General features: G+C 38.8%; 1 protein-coding gene across 2 annotated transcripts in view; it reads right to left on the bottom strand.

Annotated features, from left to right (window-relative positions):
• The window catches only part of NECAB1 (N-terminal EF-hand calcium binding protein 1), a 222406-nt gene that overhangs the window by 120345 nt on the left and 85575 nt on the right, over positions 1–16486 (bottom strand). For both annotated transcript variants that reach the window (XR_005833662.1, XM_040625788.1), the window contains exon 5: positions 13640–13737. Coding sequence is in view for 1 of the 2 variants with exons in the window: in XM_040625788.1 (XP_040481722.1) it covers positions 13640–13737 (98 nt within the window). In the remaining variant the exon portion in view is untranslated. The remainder of the gene's footprint in view (positions 1–13639; positions 13738–16486) is intronic.

The raw sequence follows: 16486 nt of genomic DNA, 5'->3' as shown, positions 1-16486 counted from the left end.
ATCCATATCTGTATAAAACTCCAAACCACATGCTTAGTGTTTGGTTTTTTTTCCCCCAATAACAAAGACTGAAAGCTGGGAGAGACCCCAGAAGTAAACAGACAACCGGTCTCTCCTGACTCCCTGTTATGGGCCACACGCAGCGACAGCCACCCTGTGTATGTGATCTTACTTCATGTTCCCCATGCCCTCGGGAGGGAAGTACAGCTATTCACGTCTGGCAGATGAAGGACCAACAGCAAAGAGAGGTTAGCTCAGGCATATGCTAGCAAGTAGCAGCACTAGCATGCAAGTCAAGTTCTACCTGCTTCCAAAGTTGGCCTTTGCAGAGCCATCTCTGCAGATATCCTGATTTACACAGTTTGGGGAAGACAGTTTGCCATGTGCTATTGAATAGGGTGATCAGCGCAGAACTCAAAGGCAGAACTGACAAGGGAAAAGAGTAGGTTTCTCTCTTTCCTAGTATTGCATATTTCCTTCCCTACTGAGAGAATCAGGCTCTAGGTATCATTAGCATTAAAAATATTTATGTGGGGGAAAATGTGTGAAACTGCTAAAAATGTAACTCAACATTATCAATCCAGTTTATATGATATTTATGCCATGTCTTTTTCTTCCTTGCTCTTTAGATTATCACCATGAAAGTAAGGCTTCTGTTTCTAAGAAACTCTAAAAATATTACTCACCTGCACCTACCATGTTCTGCCACATTATAATCTTGGTTACAGCTCTAAAAATGTCAGAACAGAAGATCGTGAACTGAAGATGTGTCATAGACAAACACATTTTAAAGGCAAGTTCAACATAATGGGCTAAGGAAAAAATCCAACTGTGAAAAAACTTGATGCTGACCTACAGTTTAAAAAAAATTTGCATCCTTTACAAAAACACAAAATTGTACCAGCACTGTGATTAAAACTGCTAACTCCTTTCTTTTCTCCAGGGCTCCCCAGTTGGCCACAAGATACATCTGGCCCCTTGCCGGGGACCCTGACTTCCTCTGGCATGAGTGGAATCCAGGCAGGCTAGGGTGGGCAGCTCTCATTCCAGGAGTTGGTAAGTTCAGAAACAGTATGTGGCTGCCCTAGGCAAGTAATCATTCCAAATTTCAGAAACAGTCTTCGGTGGAAATTCCACACACCTGTTCCCTCCTCGCTTTCTCCCTAGTCCCTTGGAATGCACGGTTACTTTGGCTAACTTATCCAAAATTGGACTGCAGGCACTGAGTCCCTCTCCTCTTCCAGATGATTCATAATCAGCAGTGATCTGCAGTATATCCTCACCTCTCCTGTGAACCAATACGTAGTCAAAAATCTTACTGAGCAGCTTAACTAGCCCTAGTACTACCAGATCCTCAAGACACTGGAGCGGTAAGTAAGAACTGAAAGGAGCATTCATGGGGACACGGGAGGTGCTTGGAGAACACAGGACTCCCCTTGGAGGGTTAAGGAAGGCTTCCTAGGGGGAATGACATTTAAGCAGGGTCCTGTAGCATCACCAGGAATATTATAGGACCAGCCAGACGAAAAGTAGGTAATTGGAGCCCTGAGAAAGAACATGGGAAGGGCAAAGGAATTCATCCACTTGGAAGGACCGCTACATAGCAAAGTCCAAAATGGGGTAGAGACTGTGAGGAATTCAGAGAATTATAAATGGCTACGCATGGCTGGGACAAAAGTCCCCCAGCACTGGCAAGAGGTGGGACTAGAGAGATGAGCAGGGGTACCCAGTGGGCAAGGGGGGCCCAGTTTTTGCTGGGTCTCTTGCGTCCTGGGCAAAGCATCTGGACTTTTTTCCTGAGGGTAATGGAGCCATTTTAAGGTTTTAGCCTCTTAGGTTTTAGGATCGGGAAGTCTTATTTTGGGGGAAGGCTTTCTCATCCTGTAGGGCGGAGTGTGATCTATAGACAACACTGGAAGCAGAATAATTCATTCTGTGTCTGTGGAAAGAACCCTAGTGAGAATCATCACGGTTCTGCCTCACACAGCCCAGTCAGGAGTGGAAAGAGAAGATGACGCCTGGAAGCAATGTTATAAGGGGGATTAGACCACGGGGATGAAAGAGTGTGTCCCCTTCAGATCTTTGTTGTCTTCCAAACGGCCCTTTTATCTGGGTGATAGTCATATGGGTGATTTTTCATTTATAATGTTTACTTACTGTTATAATATTTAAAATATTGTATATAGTATAAAAATTTTGATAGGTGGGTTATTTAGTGATTTGATTTTTTTTTAATCTAGAAATCATGAGGTTAACAAATGTTTACCAGAATAATTGTTCATATATGACTGAATCATAAGATAAATCAAAATACATTTCTCTCCCACAAGCAAGATAACACCTGTGAGTTAACCCCTCACTTCCCACAATTTCACTGAATTGAAATACTGATTTTCAGATGATGTAGAAAAATGAAATGACTATGTAAAGAGTGATAACCTACAAATTTTGATGTTCTTGAGAAAAACAAAGAAAAATCTGTATATATTTTCTGAACATTTTGCATAAATTGTGGTTTTGTTTGTTGTTGAAAGCCAAAAATTCTTGGCCTTTATCCACTACTCCTGGACATAAAAATATACTCCAACAGGGAAACATACAGTGCTGGCAATGCTGGCTTCGTGTTTCTTAATTCATTTTGATTGTTAATAACCAAAAAAGGATTAGATCGAGAATGGCATTTTTAAAAATGAGAAAAATTCTTAGTTCCATTATATACTTTTTTTATGTGGAATAAGTAATGCTTGTTGAAAATAGTGGAACTTTCTAGAATTCATAAAAAAGACCGAGATTCACATACACATAAATATGCATAAAATGGCATAACATACACAACATTTCTTTCAAAGAATAAAGATCAATACTGTGACTGAAGAAATAAACATTATCCTCATTTTTAAGGTCACCGTTGGGAAATCAAAAAAGTATTTTGAGAGAAGGAAGAACTCACTGAATTGAACTCCAGGTGACCAGCTCTATTCTGTCAAATTTTCAGCGTCCCTCTGCTGCTTAATGATTAAACTCTAAATTTCCCAGGCACTTTGCCTTTCAGCCTGAATAACCACTGGCATCCAAAGTTGCTTTATGCTTCAAAAACACTGTATTCCCCCAATTTGCAAGAAAATACACTGTGTTTCTCACATCTGCTTATGTTACTAGTTTCCCTGAGAGTGACTTCCATTCCCACTGTACTCTACCAATCTCTGCCCATAGACCTGCTTTCTATCCTTTGAAGTTTAGCTTAAATGCCATTTACTCCTTGATGACTTTCCAGATTAGGAGGACAAAACAATGCTTTCCTGTTTTCTATTCTTACTGTAAGAGTTTGAACCATTTCTATCAACTCTATCCCAAAGCTCTGCACAACAGACTGCCCCGCATTACCCATTCTGCTCCAGGGTGAGTCTCTTGAGAGCGCTGTGTTATAAAACTCGGATTCCTTCCCATTTCCCAGCATGGCATTTCTGCTGAATCAGTAACTGAACTAAGCCTCTCCTAAGACACATGGATTTTTTATTCCGTCACTTAAAACTGGAATTCTTTCTGAAAGCTAGTATTTTTCAAGTACTTTTTAAAGGCTTGTTTCATAATAGTCATCTTGAATACTAACTCAAACAAAAAATGTATTATCTTGGTATGCACGTTTTAGCTCTATTGATACCTAGTTCTTTATGCGTACATTTGTATATGTGGCTTGAGGTATCCTTCTAAAGATAAAATATAGCCGATTCTATTTTTCGGCATTCATAATATTCAGCTAAAACAAGGAATGGACATGTAGACCAGTTTTAAAAATCAATTTGGTTTCTTTTAATGGAGGCAGATATTAAAAGAAAAACAAGGATTTCCTTCCACCATTCTATCTCAACGTGTGCACACACACAGTTAAAATTTGACTACTATTGGTGGTTTTAAAAATAGGAACACATATTCTTTGATTCTTCCCTTGGAGAAGTGGAGTGTAATTTTCCTCCCCTTGGGTGTGGGCTGGACCCTCTTCTAATGAACAGAATGTGATCGAAGTGACAGGATATTACTGCTAAGATTATATTATAACCCTAGTCTCGCTCTCATTTTAGTGTGTCTCTTTGCCTATATCTCTCTGTCTCTCTCTGTGAGGACTTGCTCTGGATAAAGTCAGCTGCTGTGTCATAGGAGCAGCCCCGGAGAGCGTTCCACATGAGGAGGAACTGAAGCTAACCCAATGTGCCAAGGCTGCTAAGAAGTATTCCTGAAGTACCTTCAGATGTTTGCAGTCCCAACTCACAATCTGACTACAACGTCGTGATAATCTGAGTCAGAATCACCCAGTTAAGCAACTCTTAAATTCCTGACCTTCATAAACTACATAAAATAATTGCTAATTTAGGGGGAAATTTGTTACAAAATAATTGCTAATTTAGGGGGAAATTTGTTAGATAACTGACAAGTCCAAAAAATTTTTTCTTTTTCTTTCCAACCAAACATGATTTTTGTTATGTTTTCAGGAAATTGGTTAGAAATGGTAATAACTTCAAGCCTAGAAGGTCTAAGAAGAAATTCACAGGGAATCAGTTGGAGATTTTTGACCTTGAGTGAGTTACCTAAACTTTTTTGGCCTCAGTTTCTTTATATACTTACAAGAACAAAGCAGAACTTACCTAATAAAACTTTAGGATTAAATAAGATACAAAAGCATTTAGTATAGTCTTTGGCAAGTAGTAATTAATAAACATCAGCTATAGTATTATTACGATTTTGGTTCAAGAAGAAAAGCTAAGAGGTTGCCTGAGTGGACATTCAACTTCACAGAGTAAAACACAGCCAGTATCCAGTCACCTACATGCATAAGTACAGAAAACAATCTCCTTCCCAAAATGTCCAAAGTCAGGCCCCTTCCAGGACAGTCCATAGTCGTCAAAGTAAACATGATCCACAGTAGAAATTCAAACTGCATTTTGTCCAAGTCCGAAGAAATCCTATGTGTGTGTCACTTTTGAACCACACCAGCAATCCCAGACTACACTACAACCTCGCAGGGCCATGAGAGCTACAGGCCATGTGCCAGCACACAACCATCAGACCACTGAATAAATCATTCCACGGGGACGGACAAAACCACATGGCCATGAGCTGTCTCATCCTGGAGCCACACAGGAAGCACAGGTAATGACACCACATCCATCTTGTCTCTGCTATTCAAATAAAGGCTTTGGCAAAAAGAAATCATCGCAAATAGCATTTAGTCTTATTTTGCAACAGAAAACAAGAAAGAGAGAGAACAATGACATGATAATAATTGATGCCTGTCAGATCGAGAAATACAACACAGACCCATTTTTAATCTCTCCCTCTGCACTTTTCCACTTCAGGCAAAAGAAATGAGTCTCTTCAAATTTGGTTCTCATGACAGAAGAATCACAAGCTGTGCTGTGTACCCCCCTAGATATGTCTGCATTAACGTCTCCCTCCCTTCTCTAGCTTTGCACAAAGATCAGTTCTTCAGAAGCAGGGCCATAGCTTCACAAAGACAACTGTAGTTCAGAACTGTATCTTTAGGCAAAACAAACCAGCTTTTCTTTAAATAGTGTATTTTGTACTTTTAACTTCATTAGGCAGATAATTAACTCCCAATTTCTGTTAGAAATTAAGTGTTCCAGCCAGCAATTTAAGAAAGAAATTTTAAAAAGATTTCCATGAAGAAAATAAACAGCTATTCAAAACCATAGGGACATGACACATAATACAATTATTTCTCACTATATCTTATTTCTGCCTGGGGTGGGAAAAGGGAACAGGCTTGGGAGGACTGTCTGAAAAGAGAAAGTGATCATGAAAAACGTGATTATTTGTAGGGATCTCTGTGGATTTAGGGGTATACTGCAAGTTTACCTGGGGCCTTTGACACATGTCCAGAAATTTGCTGGATTTTTTTTTTTTAAGTCCTTTCAAGATTATTTGCAAGATCACTGCTTGGTTTTTATACACTCATCCAAGAAACAGGAAATAAGGTGAAATGTGACAAACTATAGTCAGCATGACCTTACCCCCGACTGCTGATAAACCATAGCCTCTTTTGGACGTGAATGAGCGCCGCTGGCAGAACCAGTCCCCAACCACCCACTGAAAAGGTCAAAGAAGAACTGACATCTGCAGGCCCTTCTATCCTCCTTTCTATTAAAATCCTGCCCCTTCTCTGAGGCTCACTTAGTCTCATCTCCTCCCTGAGTTTTATCTGACCACTAAGTTAACAATGATCTCTCATTTTCGAATGTCATTTATTCATAGCCTGATGTACCCACAGTTAACTAACTACATTTTTATTCATGGTTTTATTCATTTTTTTCTCTTCTAATAGAAATAGAGAATCTGTTAATATGTTACAAGTTTGTATTTGTAGTATTTTGTAACAACTTTTTAAAAGTTTTATTTGGTATTGTGGAAAATTATCTTGTTCCTCTAAGATTTTAAAGTACAGAGTCACATTTATTACAGCCTGGTAGCACTGAGGCATCTGAAATCTTACATAACAACAATGGGCATAAGGTACAGTTTCAAGGTTCAGATCAGAAAAATGGGAGGAGGTGAGTCAGAAAGCTAAAGACTAAGTAGAGAGGTGGATTTTGGGGGAGACAGAGGGACGGCTTGGTTCTTCCAGTAAGCGGCCATGGATTTCAATGTTCAAACCCATAATATCAGCAAAGGATGAGAAATGACATGTCACAGAGTAGCTACTTAAGATGGTACCTACCAAATTTATATACCAAAAAAAAGTCATTTTCTAAGATATCACCAATATTAAGTTAGGGATATGAAGAGGTAGGCCATTTACAAAACCAATACAAATATAAAATATCTGTGAAGTGATTCAAAAAGATGTGTTTTGAAACCATATGAAGTATCATAAAAAACTTAGCGAGACCCAAAAGGAAGCTTGGATAAACGGAGATGTATGTATGTACCTGCTTGGGGAGGCATATTACCAAGATGACAGTTCTCTTAAACTTACAAATTTAATGTAAAGCCATAAAAATTGCCATGGAATTTTTTCTTAGAATTGGAAAGCAACTATAAAACTTACGTACAAATGGCAATACGGGAAAAACAACTCTTTGGGAAAGAAGAACAGAAAGGGTAGATTTGTATTTTCATGTTTTCAAATATACCCAAGTATTCAAAAATTAAGACAACATATTAATAATACTAGACAATACAGTTTGCAATAGGACAGTGATCTTGGGCATAAATCCAAGTATAAGTATTTTAAAAATGGTAAATATGGCATTTTAGTGAGTGTGATAAAAAAACGGAGAAATGGTGTAAGAATAATTAGCTATTTGGGGAAAAAAAATCAGGTGGGCTCCTATTTGGATACTTTCAGATCCTTTATAAATCTACCCAGAGCTCAGAAGGTATTTCTGCTTATTGATCTCCAGTATATTAGCCTTTCTTTTGGATATATTTTACTCTCCAGGCAAAAAGTTAAATCTCTCGTTTGACGTGGCAGGTAACTTCCTTTGTTTTTTAGTTAACCTTCCATCTGTTCCTCTGATAACAACAGACTCTGTATGAACTTCCTTGCCTAGAACTTTGCTTATCCACCCTTCATATTTAATTTTAGTGTTTAATTATTGTTTTAGTATTTAGTTACCTGCTTCTGTCTATAATTTCTTTCATATGTTCCTCACATATTACACAAAGCTCTGGAAACCTATTTGTTCCTTCGCCTAAAACAAAGTTGGAAATAACTTAACTATGGGAGCTACAAGTCTCCAGACTTTATTGATCCACAACTAAACTCTGAAGACCTCAATCATTTCAAAGACCATGTTTTGTGCCACGACACAACTTAGAATTGCATATTTGCAATATGTTCCAATGGGACCACACAAACCTTAAATAAAAAAATTTCCAATGAGAACTGGGTTTAAATCTCACTAGCTTTAGGATATCAAATCAACTAACCACTTTATGACTCAGTTTCCACATTTTTGAAATGCGTGTATTTTTATTTGCCTGATATTCTTCAGTAGGGTGTTATGAAGAATAATGAAATTACCTATGTTAAAGCACACTGAAAACTCGAAGGAACTATATAAACTTTAGTTGGCATCAGTTGTTATTCCCCATTCCTTTTTTGCTCAGAGACACTCAAGCCCTAAGCTGCTGTCTGGTAAGCTGGCTCAGGGAAGTCAGGTCAGCTGCCAGTGGTCCGGTAGGGTTCCAGCAACAGTTAGGAAGAACTACTGATGTGGTTGCTGGGAGGGTGTCAATCCAAGTCTTGAGACTGACCAGACTTCACTGTGAGCTGGAGTCCCTCCTCCTCCTAGCCACCAGTTGATGGTCTTGCCTCAAATAATCACCTGCACCATTGTCTGAACCCTACTAGTAACCTCAAAGTGGCCTCTTCTCACCTTTAAATTATCCCCCGAGTCATACTCACATAAACTGGGGCAGCTCTCTGACCTCGGTCCTGCCCCTTCCCTGTTCAGACAGTGGTGGCAAGTTCCTCAGCCCAGGATTCCTTCCTTTGAGTCAGCAGATACTGCAGATTCCTGCAGGATTCCTAGAGAACCATGTCATCCCCCATGATTTAACAGAGTAGACTTTCCAAGGGCCTGGGGTTCCTTTTTGCCAGCACTGGGCACAAGTCTGCTCAACATTGGAAGGAAGATTCTGAAGCATACACTTGACACAGCTTCTCTCTTTCTGGGCCAAACTGCAACCTCCAGACACTTTTCTCCTATTTTCCCTGGCTCTAGTGTTTACCTTCTCTTCATAAAAACACACTCACACGGAAGATAGATCAATTCAAATGGGATGTCAAAAAAGCTCATTTTCCTATGGTTACTATGAAGTCCAAGAATGCTTTTCATTTTATTTTTAAAGAATACTTAAAAAGACTGTAATGAAACCATAAAGAATTAAGGGCCTGCCTTCTATGAGCCTGTGAGGGTGTTTTCACTATTCCACACATCGTACTATTTCAGCTCCTACATTTTGCCTGAAACAAAGGAAATTTTCAAGTTTTTATTTCTAATGATAAATCCTGCATAAAACTGTAGTAATTAATGATGTTTTCTCCAGACAGGAATTCTGAGACCTATTGCTATTTCCTTCCTCTTAATAGAAACACACACACACACACACACACACACACACACACACACACACACACACACAGGCTTCTTTTTCTCATAAATGAAAAAAATAATGAGTTTTAACAAGTGAAAGGAGTATGGGGCCCAGGGAGCCCAGATGCTGAATGTAAGGAAACAAGGTTGGAGAAGAGATGGGAAGGTTAGCATGAAGGTGTCTACAGATCCCAAAGACAGGCACAAGAAGCAAGGGAAAAACAGAGAGCCAATCATGCTAAGACTGGAGTCTGTTTTTTCTTCCTAAAGTAATTGAAGATGTATTGCAGAATGTACTTTTTGAAAAATAACTTCCAGGTGAAAACTACAAAATATGTATACATTTTAATTTTGGACATTTTTCCCAGCTTCACTTCTCAAGGTGAAGTAATTACACCCTAGGTAATTATGTTAAGAACACCATTCTTCACTTTGGCTTATGACCATTTCCTTTTTAAGACTTACCGGGAAAGGCTTAAGGGACTCCAGAATTCCATTTTTGTTTATATAAATGGCACAAGTGGAACTTAACTTCAGCATCAGAATTCTACATTTGCTTTTTGATTACAAGCACATTACACACTAATGATATGCATTAGCTTCTCACCCCACTGTAGAAAGAAAAACGTAACAGACAAACCCAGTATTTTTTTGGTGACGTCCCACAGCCAGACGGTGAGTTCTGCTTTTAGCTACTTTCAAGGTTTTCAAATGACCATTTAAAATTTGACCTATGGTGTTTCTTCTGAAAAGTAAGCAAAGTAGAATCATCCAGGCAACCCCTGAGGACCTAGAGAAAGGCTTTGGGTTAAGGGAACGGGAGGAGAAGGGGGAATAATGGTGACAGGCTGTATCCATCCTGCGTCCCCTCCTGGGGGTTCAGTGGAGCCGCTGAAAGCCATTTTATCCATTCTCTGACACAGCAGACAGATGTACTGCACGAATGGCTTGCATTTCACTTTTCATAAAAGCCTAGAACAGTCAGCCCTCCCTACTGAGACAGGACTTTTCATCTGGATAAAAATATAGAGAGATTCTCAAAAAGAAATGCTGGATTTCTCACTCCAAAGGGTTCATTGTGCGAGACAGTAGGGAGATGTCAGTGCAACAGTGGCTTGAAAAAACTGTCAAACTCCTGCATTTTCCTCTTCTTTCAGCTATCACACAAAGACCCTTTCCTAATCTTATTTTGACCATTAAAAAAAGATCTTTTTGTCCTTGAGTAAGCAATATGATTATATAGATCAAAGGTATTTTTAAGGGTCGTTGTTAAGAAGTAGGTTTTGTGGGGGCGCATGGGTGGCTCAGTTGGTTAAGCATCTGCCTTTGGCTCAGGTCATGATCCCAGAGTCCCTGCATCAGGCTCTCCTGTTGAGTGGGGAGACTGCTTCTCCCTCTGACCCTCCCCCATCATGGGCTAACAATAAAATCTAGGAAGGAAGGAAGGAAGGAAGGAAGGAAGGAAGGAAGGAAGGAAGGAAGTTAGTTTTGTAACAAAGACCAGAATAACAGGTTGATCTTGATTTAAATCCCACAAAGCCTCACTGTATTAATTCAAAGAACATGATTTTAGTATAATTTGTGAGAAAATAAGGATTATATACTTGCTTTTCCTTCCCATTAGAGGATATCTGAACAATTCTTAGATGGACTTCGGAGCAATTTTTTTCTCAGGAGTAAATTACTTAGCTTTTAGAGTTGTACGAATATCCATTTAAGTCAATTTATTTAACCAATCAATAAATTTTTGAGTACATTTTGTCAGGCTTTGTGTGAGGCTCTGGGTATTTTCCCTCCTTACAGACAAGGAAAACAAAATACATAGTTACTCATTCTGATCATTGCCAGCAAGAAACGAGACACTCAGACACAACCCCTTTAAATAAGGTGGTCAGAGAAGACCTCTTGGAGGACATGGTATTAAAGGTGAGACCTAAAGAATAAGGAGAGAAGCCAGCCACACCAAGCAGAGGTTTGAAAGAATTACCATTTCTAGAGGGAAGGTCCCAAGGAGTAAAATCTTATGCACTTTCCAAGTACACCTTAACAGATCAAGAGAAAATATATTTCAGACTCTATTCTTCTGTTCTTTCTTTCTGGAATTTGTTATTTGGATATAGGACAGCTTAGGCTGATGTTCCAATTTGCTTAACGCTTCTTTTTTTGCTTTACTTTTTTGGAGACTTTCTAAACTTTGTTTCCCAGAATTCCGTTAAGTCTTTATTTCTGCTCTCTTGTTTTAATTTCAAAGAGCTCTTCAGTGTTCTGTTTGTCATCCTATTTTTCATGGAAACAGTATCTTCTCTTGTCCCTCTGAGGAGGCTGAGGAGACTCACCGGGAGTTTTCATCTTCCTGTGGAGTCCCCTGTGTTACTTTGTGCGTTCATTCCTTCCTCCTTCCTTTTTGGTTTGTCTTGGTCTCCTCCTTTCCTGTAAGAAGTTTGGTGACACCTGGCTGACTGTACATCTTTAAGGATGGGCTGTGGACAAGCTTTTAGGATTCCAGGGGAGAAGAGGGAGACCAGGCTGAGCTCTACCTATCATGAGAGAGACTCTCAGTTGCATTGGCAAGATTTCTCAGAGACAACCTCTTTCTGTCTGCCTGCAGGATGCCAGCCCTCTGAGTGGCCAACACTCCAGGAGTTAAATGTGGGAAGAAACCTGGAGGTCTTTTCATTTCCTTTGTAAACTTCTACCTTAATCCCTCAGCTGTGGCCAGAGACCCTGTCCTTTAACCCTTTCGGGGAACAAGTCTAGGTTTTCTAGGTCGGTGGATCAAGAGGCAGTTGCTCAACTGGATAGAGAAGGGCAGGGAATCACAGATTTCCAACAATCCCCCCAGTTTTAGCCTGACCATTCCCATCCTTCTCCAGGGGCAGCCAGTGCCACAGTTTCCTGAGCCCATGAGCCCACCTGGGCCATTCGGCTTTCCCACTGCAAGTCAGGCCATCAAACGGGTCAGCTGTGCTGCCAGCGACCACTTGTTCATTGGCTTTTCAGTTCCCAACTTCTGTTGTTTCCCCACTAAAAATATCTCATTTTAGTTTCCTTTGGGAGCTTTAGGAGTGAGCAGAGTTCAGTGATATACACATAAATCTGCTGTCTTTATCTGGAAATTCCATGTAAGCTTTAAAGATTTTTACTTCTTGCTACGTACCTCACATGCTAAAATATCTTTTTTGATTGACAGGAAATTCTCATCTCTCTCGACCCCTTCACAGCAGTCAGTGCTCTCAACACCTCTGTGCTGCATGGAACACTCTCCCCAACTTCTGGACACTACAATCTCCCAGATTCCCTCTCCTCTTTCTGCCCACTCCTTCTCAGACTCTCATGCTGGCTCATTCTCTTCCACCCACCAACAAAACTGAAGTTCCTTAAAGCTCGGTGTTAAGTCCTCTCCTTTTTCTACTATATAGTCTCTCTCCAGGTGATGTCGTTCAAGTTCTTCGCCTAAGTATTAAGAATTCACAAACATACATCTTATCTAGACCTCTCAGATTCAGATCCCTGTATCTAATGATTTACTTGAATTTCCTTAGATATCCCAAAAGCAGTTTAGATTCAACATGTCTAGAAGAGAACTTTTAATCTTACCTCCTCGAACCTAGTCTCCTTACAGCATTCTCTAAAGTAGTGCTATTACCCAGGCATACAAGCTAAAAACCAAGATTCATCCTGGACTTGTCCTTCTCCCAACCCCCATATTCATTCCTTCTCCAAGTTTTACTGATAGGATCTCAGACATATGTAGAGTTAATTTCCTTTTTTCCATATTGTTTGCCAATACCTTTAAACTACCAACATCTCTCACCTGGGCTAGTGAACTAGCCTCCTCACTCATCTTCCTGGTTCTATTCCTCATTTTCCCCATCTACCCTGATCTCAAGCTAATTCTTACATGCTCTTTTCAAAAGGCTGCATGAATTTCCACATTTTCGCTGAAAATGTGGCTGATTTGTTTGCATCTAGGATACAGGTCTAAATCCTCGGGTTCACCAACAAAATCATGAAAGGTACAGCCCCTCTCTACCACACGTTTCACATCATGCCACTCCTCAGTGTTCTAAACTTTAACCTTACTGACCATCTTTATTTACTTGAATGCCTTGTGCCTACCCCGTGCCCCTTCCAACACAGGGACTTTGTACATGCTGTTCCATGTGTCTGTTTCACCTTTCCCTAGCTATAATTTCATCTGTAATTGCTCAGGTGTTATCTCCTCCAGCACGAATCAGGTGCCCCATCTTGTGCTTCCCCCTGTTGTACTATACTGCCATTGCTCGAGACCACAGTAAGAGCTGCTTGAATAGCTCTTTGTATCCTCAGCAAAAAGCACAGTTTCTGGCACCTAGTATTCTGTAATTGTATTGTGAATGGCTACAATAGTTCATTTAATATCGAGAAAGTAAGTTATCAGTGACAAAAACCAATGTATACTTTTACAATACATTAGGAAACAGGATTTTTAAGAAAATTTTTTCAAAGAAGAGTTTTACAGAAAATAAACACCAACATTTCCTTACTTTTTTTGTTTTGCCCATTGCCTTCAGGATGGAAAGATTTAGGTCTTCAAGTGCTGCTAGTACGTTCTCATATTCACCCAAGTGCTGGGAAAAATATTCTGAAAGTAAAAATATTAGAAAAAATCATGTTTGCATTTAGATATCATAAAATAACAACAAAATCAACTGACGATATGCTCCATGAATGTGTAAAACAAAATGCTGTAAGTGAAAACCGGAGGGTTTTCAAAAGAGACTAGGGTGTCAATATACTCATTTCATTAAAAAAAAAACAAAAACAAAAACAAAACTGAATGTTTACCATTACCCTTGACGAAATTATCTTTCTTACAAAAATAGGAAAAAAAATGAATCTGTATCTATGGACAAGACTGTTACGATAAAAAATTGTTCTCAATAGCATATTATTATAGCACTTTTTAAGACAGTAGTTTCAGCAAAAAATTAAACTACATTTTACTGTTTTTCCTGGGAGACATTTAAGCAAGGTAAGCTCTCCTCCTGGTTAAGAATTAATAATGCTACAAAACACAAGGATGGCCCCCTTAGCACCTCCCATGTTACTGTACTTATCATGATTTAATTTTTTTTTAACAATCTGGGCAGAGCAAATGGATGCTTATCACATTTTTCAATTGGTAGAAATAAATAATACACTGGGTGTTCCAATTAGGAGTATGGAATATAGACTGATCCCAAACAAGCTGAAGTATAGGAGAGAGAAATGCAAAACCTCATATTTACTTATAGAAATCTATATATTTCTGAAATGAGAGATCTGGCCTAACCAAAATTCATAGAAAGTCATATATTGAAAAGACCTAGAACTTTCGGTCACTGGAAAATCATTAGCCCTCACCATTCCTGTGAACTCATCTTTGGATGAGCAGTTTATTATTGCCTCTCTTTAATGTGCTGTAAGTATTTAGGGAATCAACTTGAATGAAAAGAAAAAACATAAAGCTATGTGAGACCACTGGGATAAATTTCAGCATGTTTCATGGAAACTTGAACACTCAAGATGGAATTACTTGTTGACATTGATACTAATAACAAAAGAGAAGTACCACTGAATGATTTATGAGTAAATGTGCAGAAATTATCTACGAAAAACAAACACAGGTGAGCAATAAATCAATTCTAGATTATCACTGTCAAATTATAATTTGTGTACACATGGATTAAAAATGCATGGCATATTTTTGACAAAAAGCAAAAGCATTCTTGATTATGCATTCCTTAAAAAATGTATGGTGTAAATCATCTCACACAGGGTTCTTTCAGGAAGGGATTCGTTGGAAAATAAATAAGGAAGCAGGTATTCCTTAAATACCTGCTTGACAGTAACATTTTAATTCCTGGTTCTGATATTGATTTTCTGTGAGTGTTGACCAACATATTGGACCTTGTTGCCATTATTTGCAATAAATGAAGTCCCTGTGAACACAACTGTTCAACTAGCAAGCAGTTAATGTGGCTACAGAATATTGACTTCGACAAAAATAATTAGCAGAGTAGAATCCACACTAAGTTGAAACAAGCAAAACATAAAAAATGGAAAAAGTAAAATTATTAGCATATTTTTAATATATAAAAGGCTCAAAAAAGACTAATGGGGATTTCAAATGCAAGACGACAGAATATATTAAGTGAAAAATAGAATTTGGTGCTTAAAAATAAGGGTTAAAAAACAAAACATGAAGGAACACCACCTTTTAAAATATTTTCATAAACAAGATATCTGACTTAATCAATTAGGGTCCCCTGGAGAGACTATAAAATTGCCTTTCTACTGTGAAATCAAGTTTAGGAAGACACATGCTGATAAAGAACACAAGAAGACAATGAGGTTTCTGAGCTAACACCTATCTAGCCTTCCTTCCTCTTCATCTACTCATTCATCTCAATTATCAAAGTAGTTAGGAGAAAAAAAAATTACTCTCCAACCAATACACTAGAACGCAAAATAACTCTGAGTAGAAAGAACTACAACACCCAAGCCCTGGATAGGAGCTTAAGTATAAGAGTTATTTTGAGGTGGCACAGGTCAGTGCCACTCATATTATTTTATAACTTACCAAGGGGGATGCACCAGGGCAAGTAGGGCGCCAATAAACTCAAAGAGGAAAATTAGATGAAGGAGCCAGAGACATTTAACATAGATAAAAGGAGAGAATAAAGTTAGAATTTCACAAAGATACAAAATACAAAGTACCAAATAGAAGTCATAGAATTGAAGAATGCAATAACTGAAGTGAAAAGTACAACAGAGGGCTTCAAAAACAGATGAGATGAAGGAGAAGAAAGGGTCAGGAAACTTGAAGGGCAGTTGAAATTATCCAGTCAGAGCAGCAAAAAGAAAAAGGAATGAAAAAGAGTCAGGATAGCTTAAGAGACTTATAGGACATCATCAAGTGAACCAACATTCAGATTATAAGGTCCCAGAAGGAGAGGAAAGAGAGAAAGGGGGCAAGAAATCTTGTTTGGAAAAATAATGTCTGAAAACTTCTCCAACCTAAGGAAAGAGACCTACAGATCCAGGAAACCCATAAGGTTCCCATTAAGGTGAAGCCACAGTTAACCTCACCAAGACACATTATAATTAAACTGTCAAAAATTAAAGGCAAGGAGAGAATCTTAAAAGTAGAGAAAACCAACTTGTTAGGTACAAAGGAACCCCTATAAGACTATCAGCAGATTTTCAGCAGAAACTTTGGAGGCCAGAAGAGAGTGGCATGATATATTCAAAGGGCTAAAAGAAAAATACTGCCAACCAAGCATACTCTACCCAGCAATCTGTCCTTCAGAATTGGAGAGATATATAATATTCCAGAGCAGCAAAAGCAA

Source organism: Ursus maritimus, unplaced genomic scaffold (genome assembly GCF_017311325.1).
Source record: "Ursus maritimus isolate PB19 unplaced genomic scaffold, ASM1731132v1 scaffold_9, whole genome shotgun sequence".
NCBI classification, from domain to species: domain Eukaryota; kingdom Metazoa; phylum Chordata; class Mammalia; order Carnivora; family Ursidae; genus Ursus; species Ursus maritimus.
This window is presented reverse-complemented; position numbering and strand designations above follow the sequence as displayed.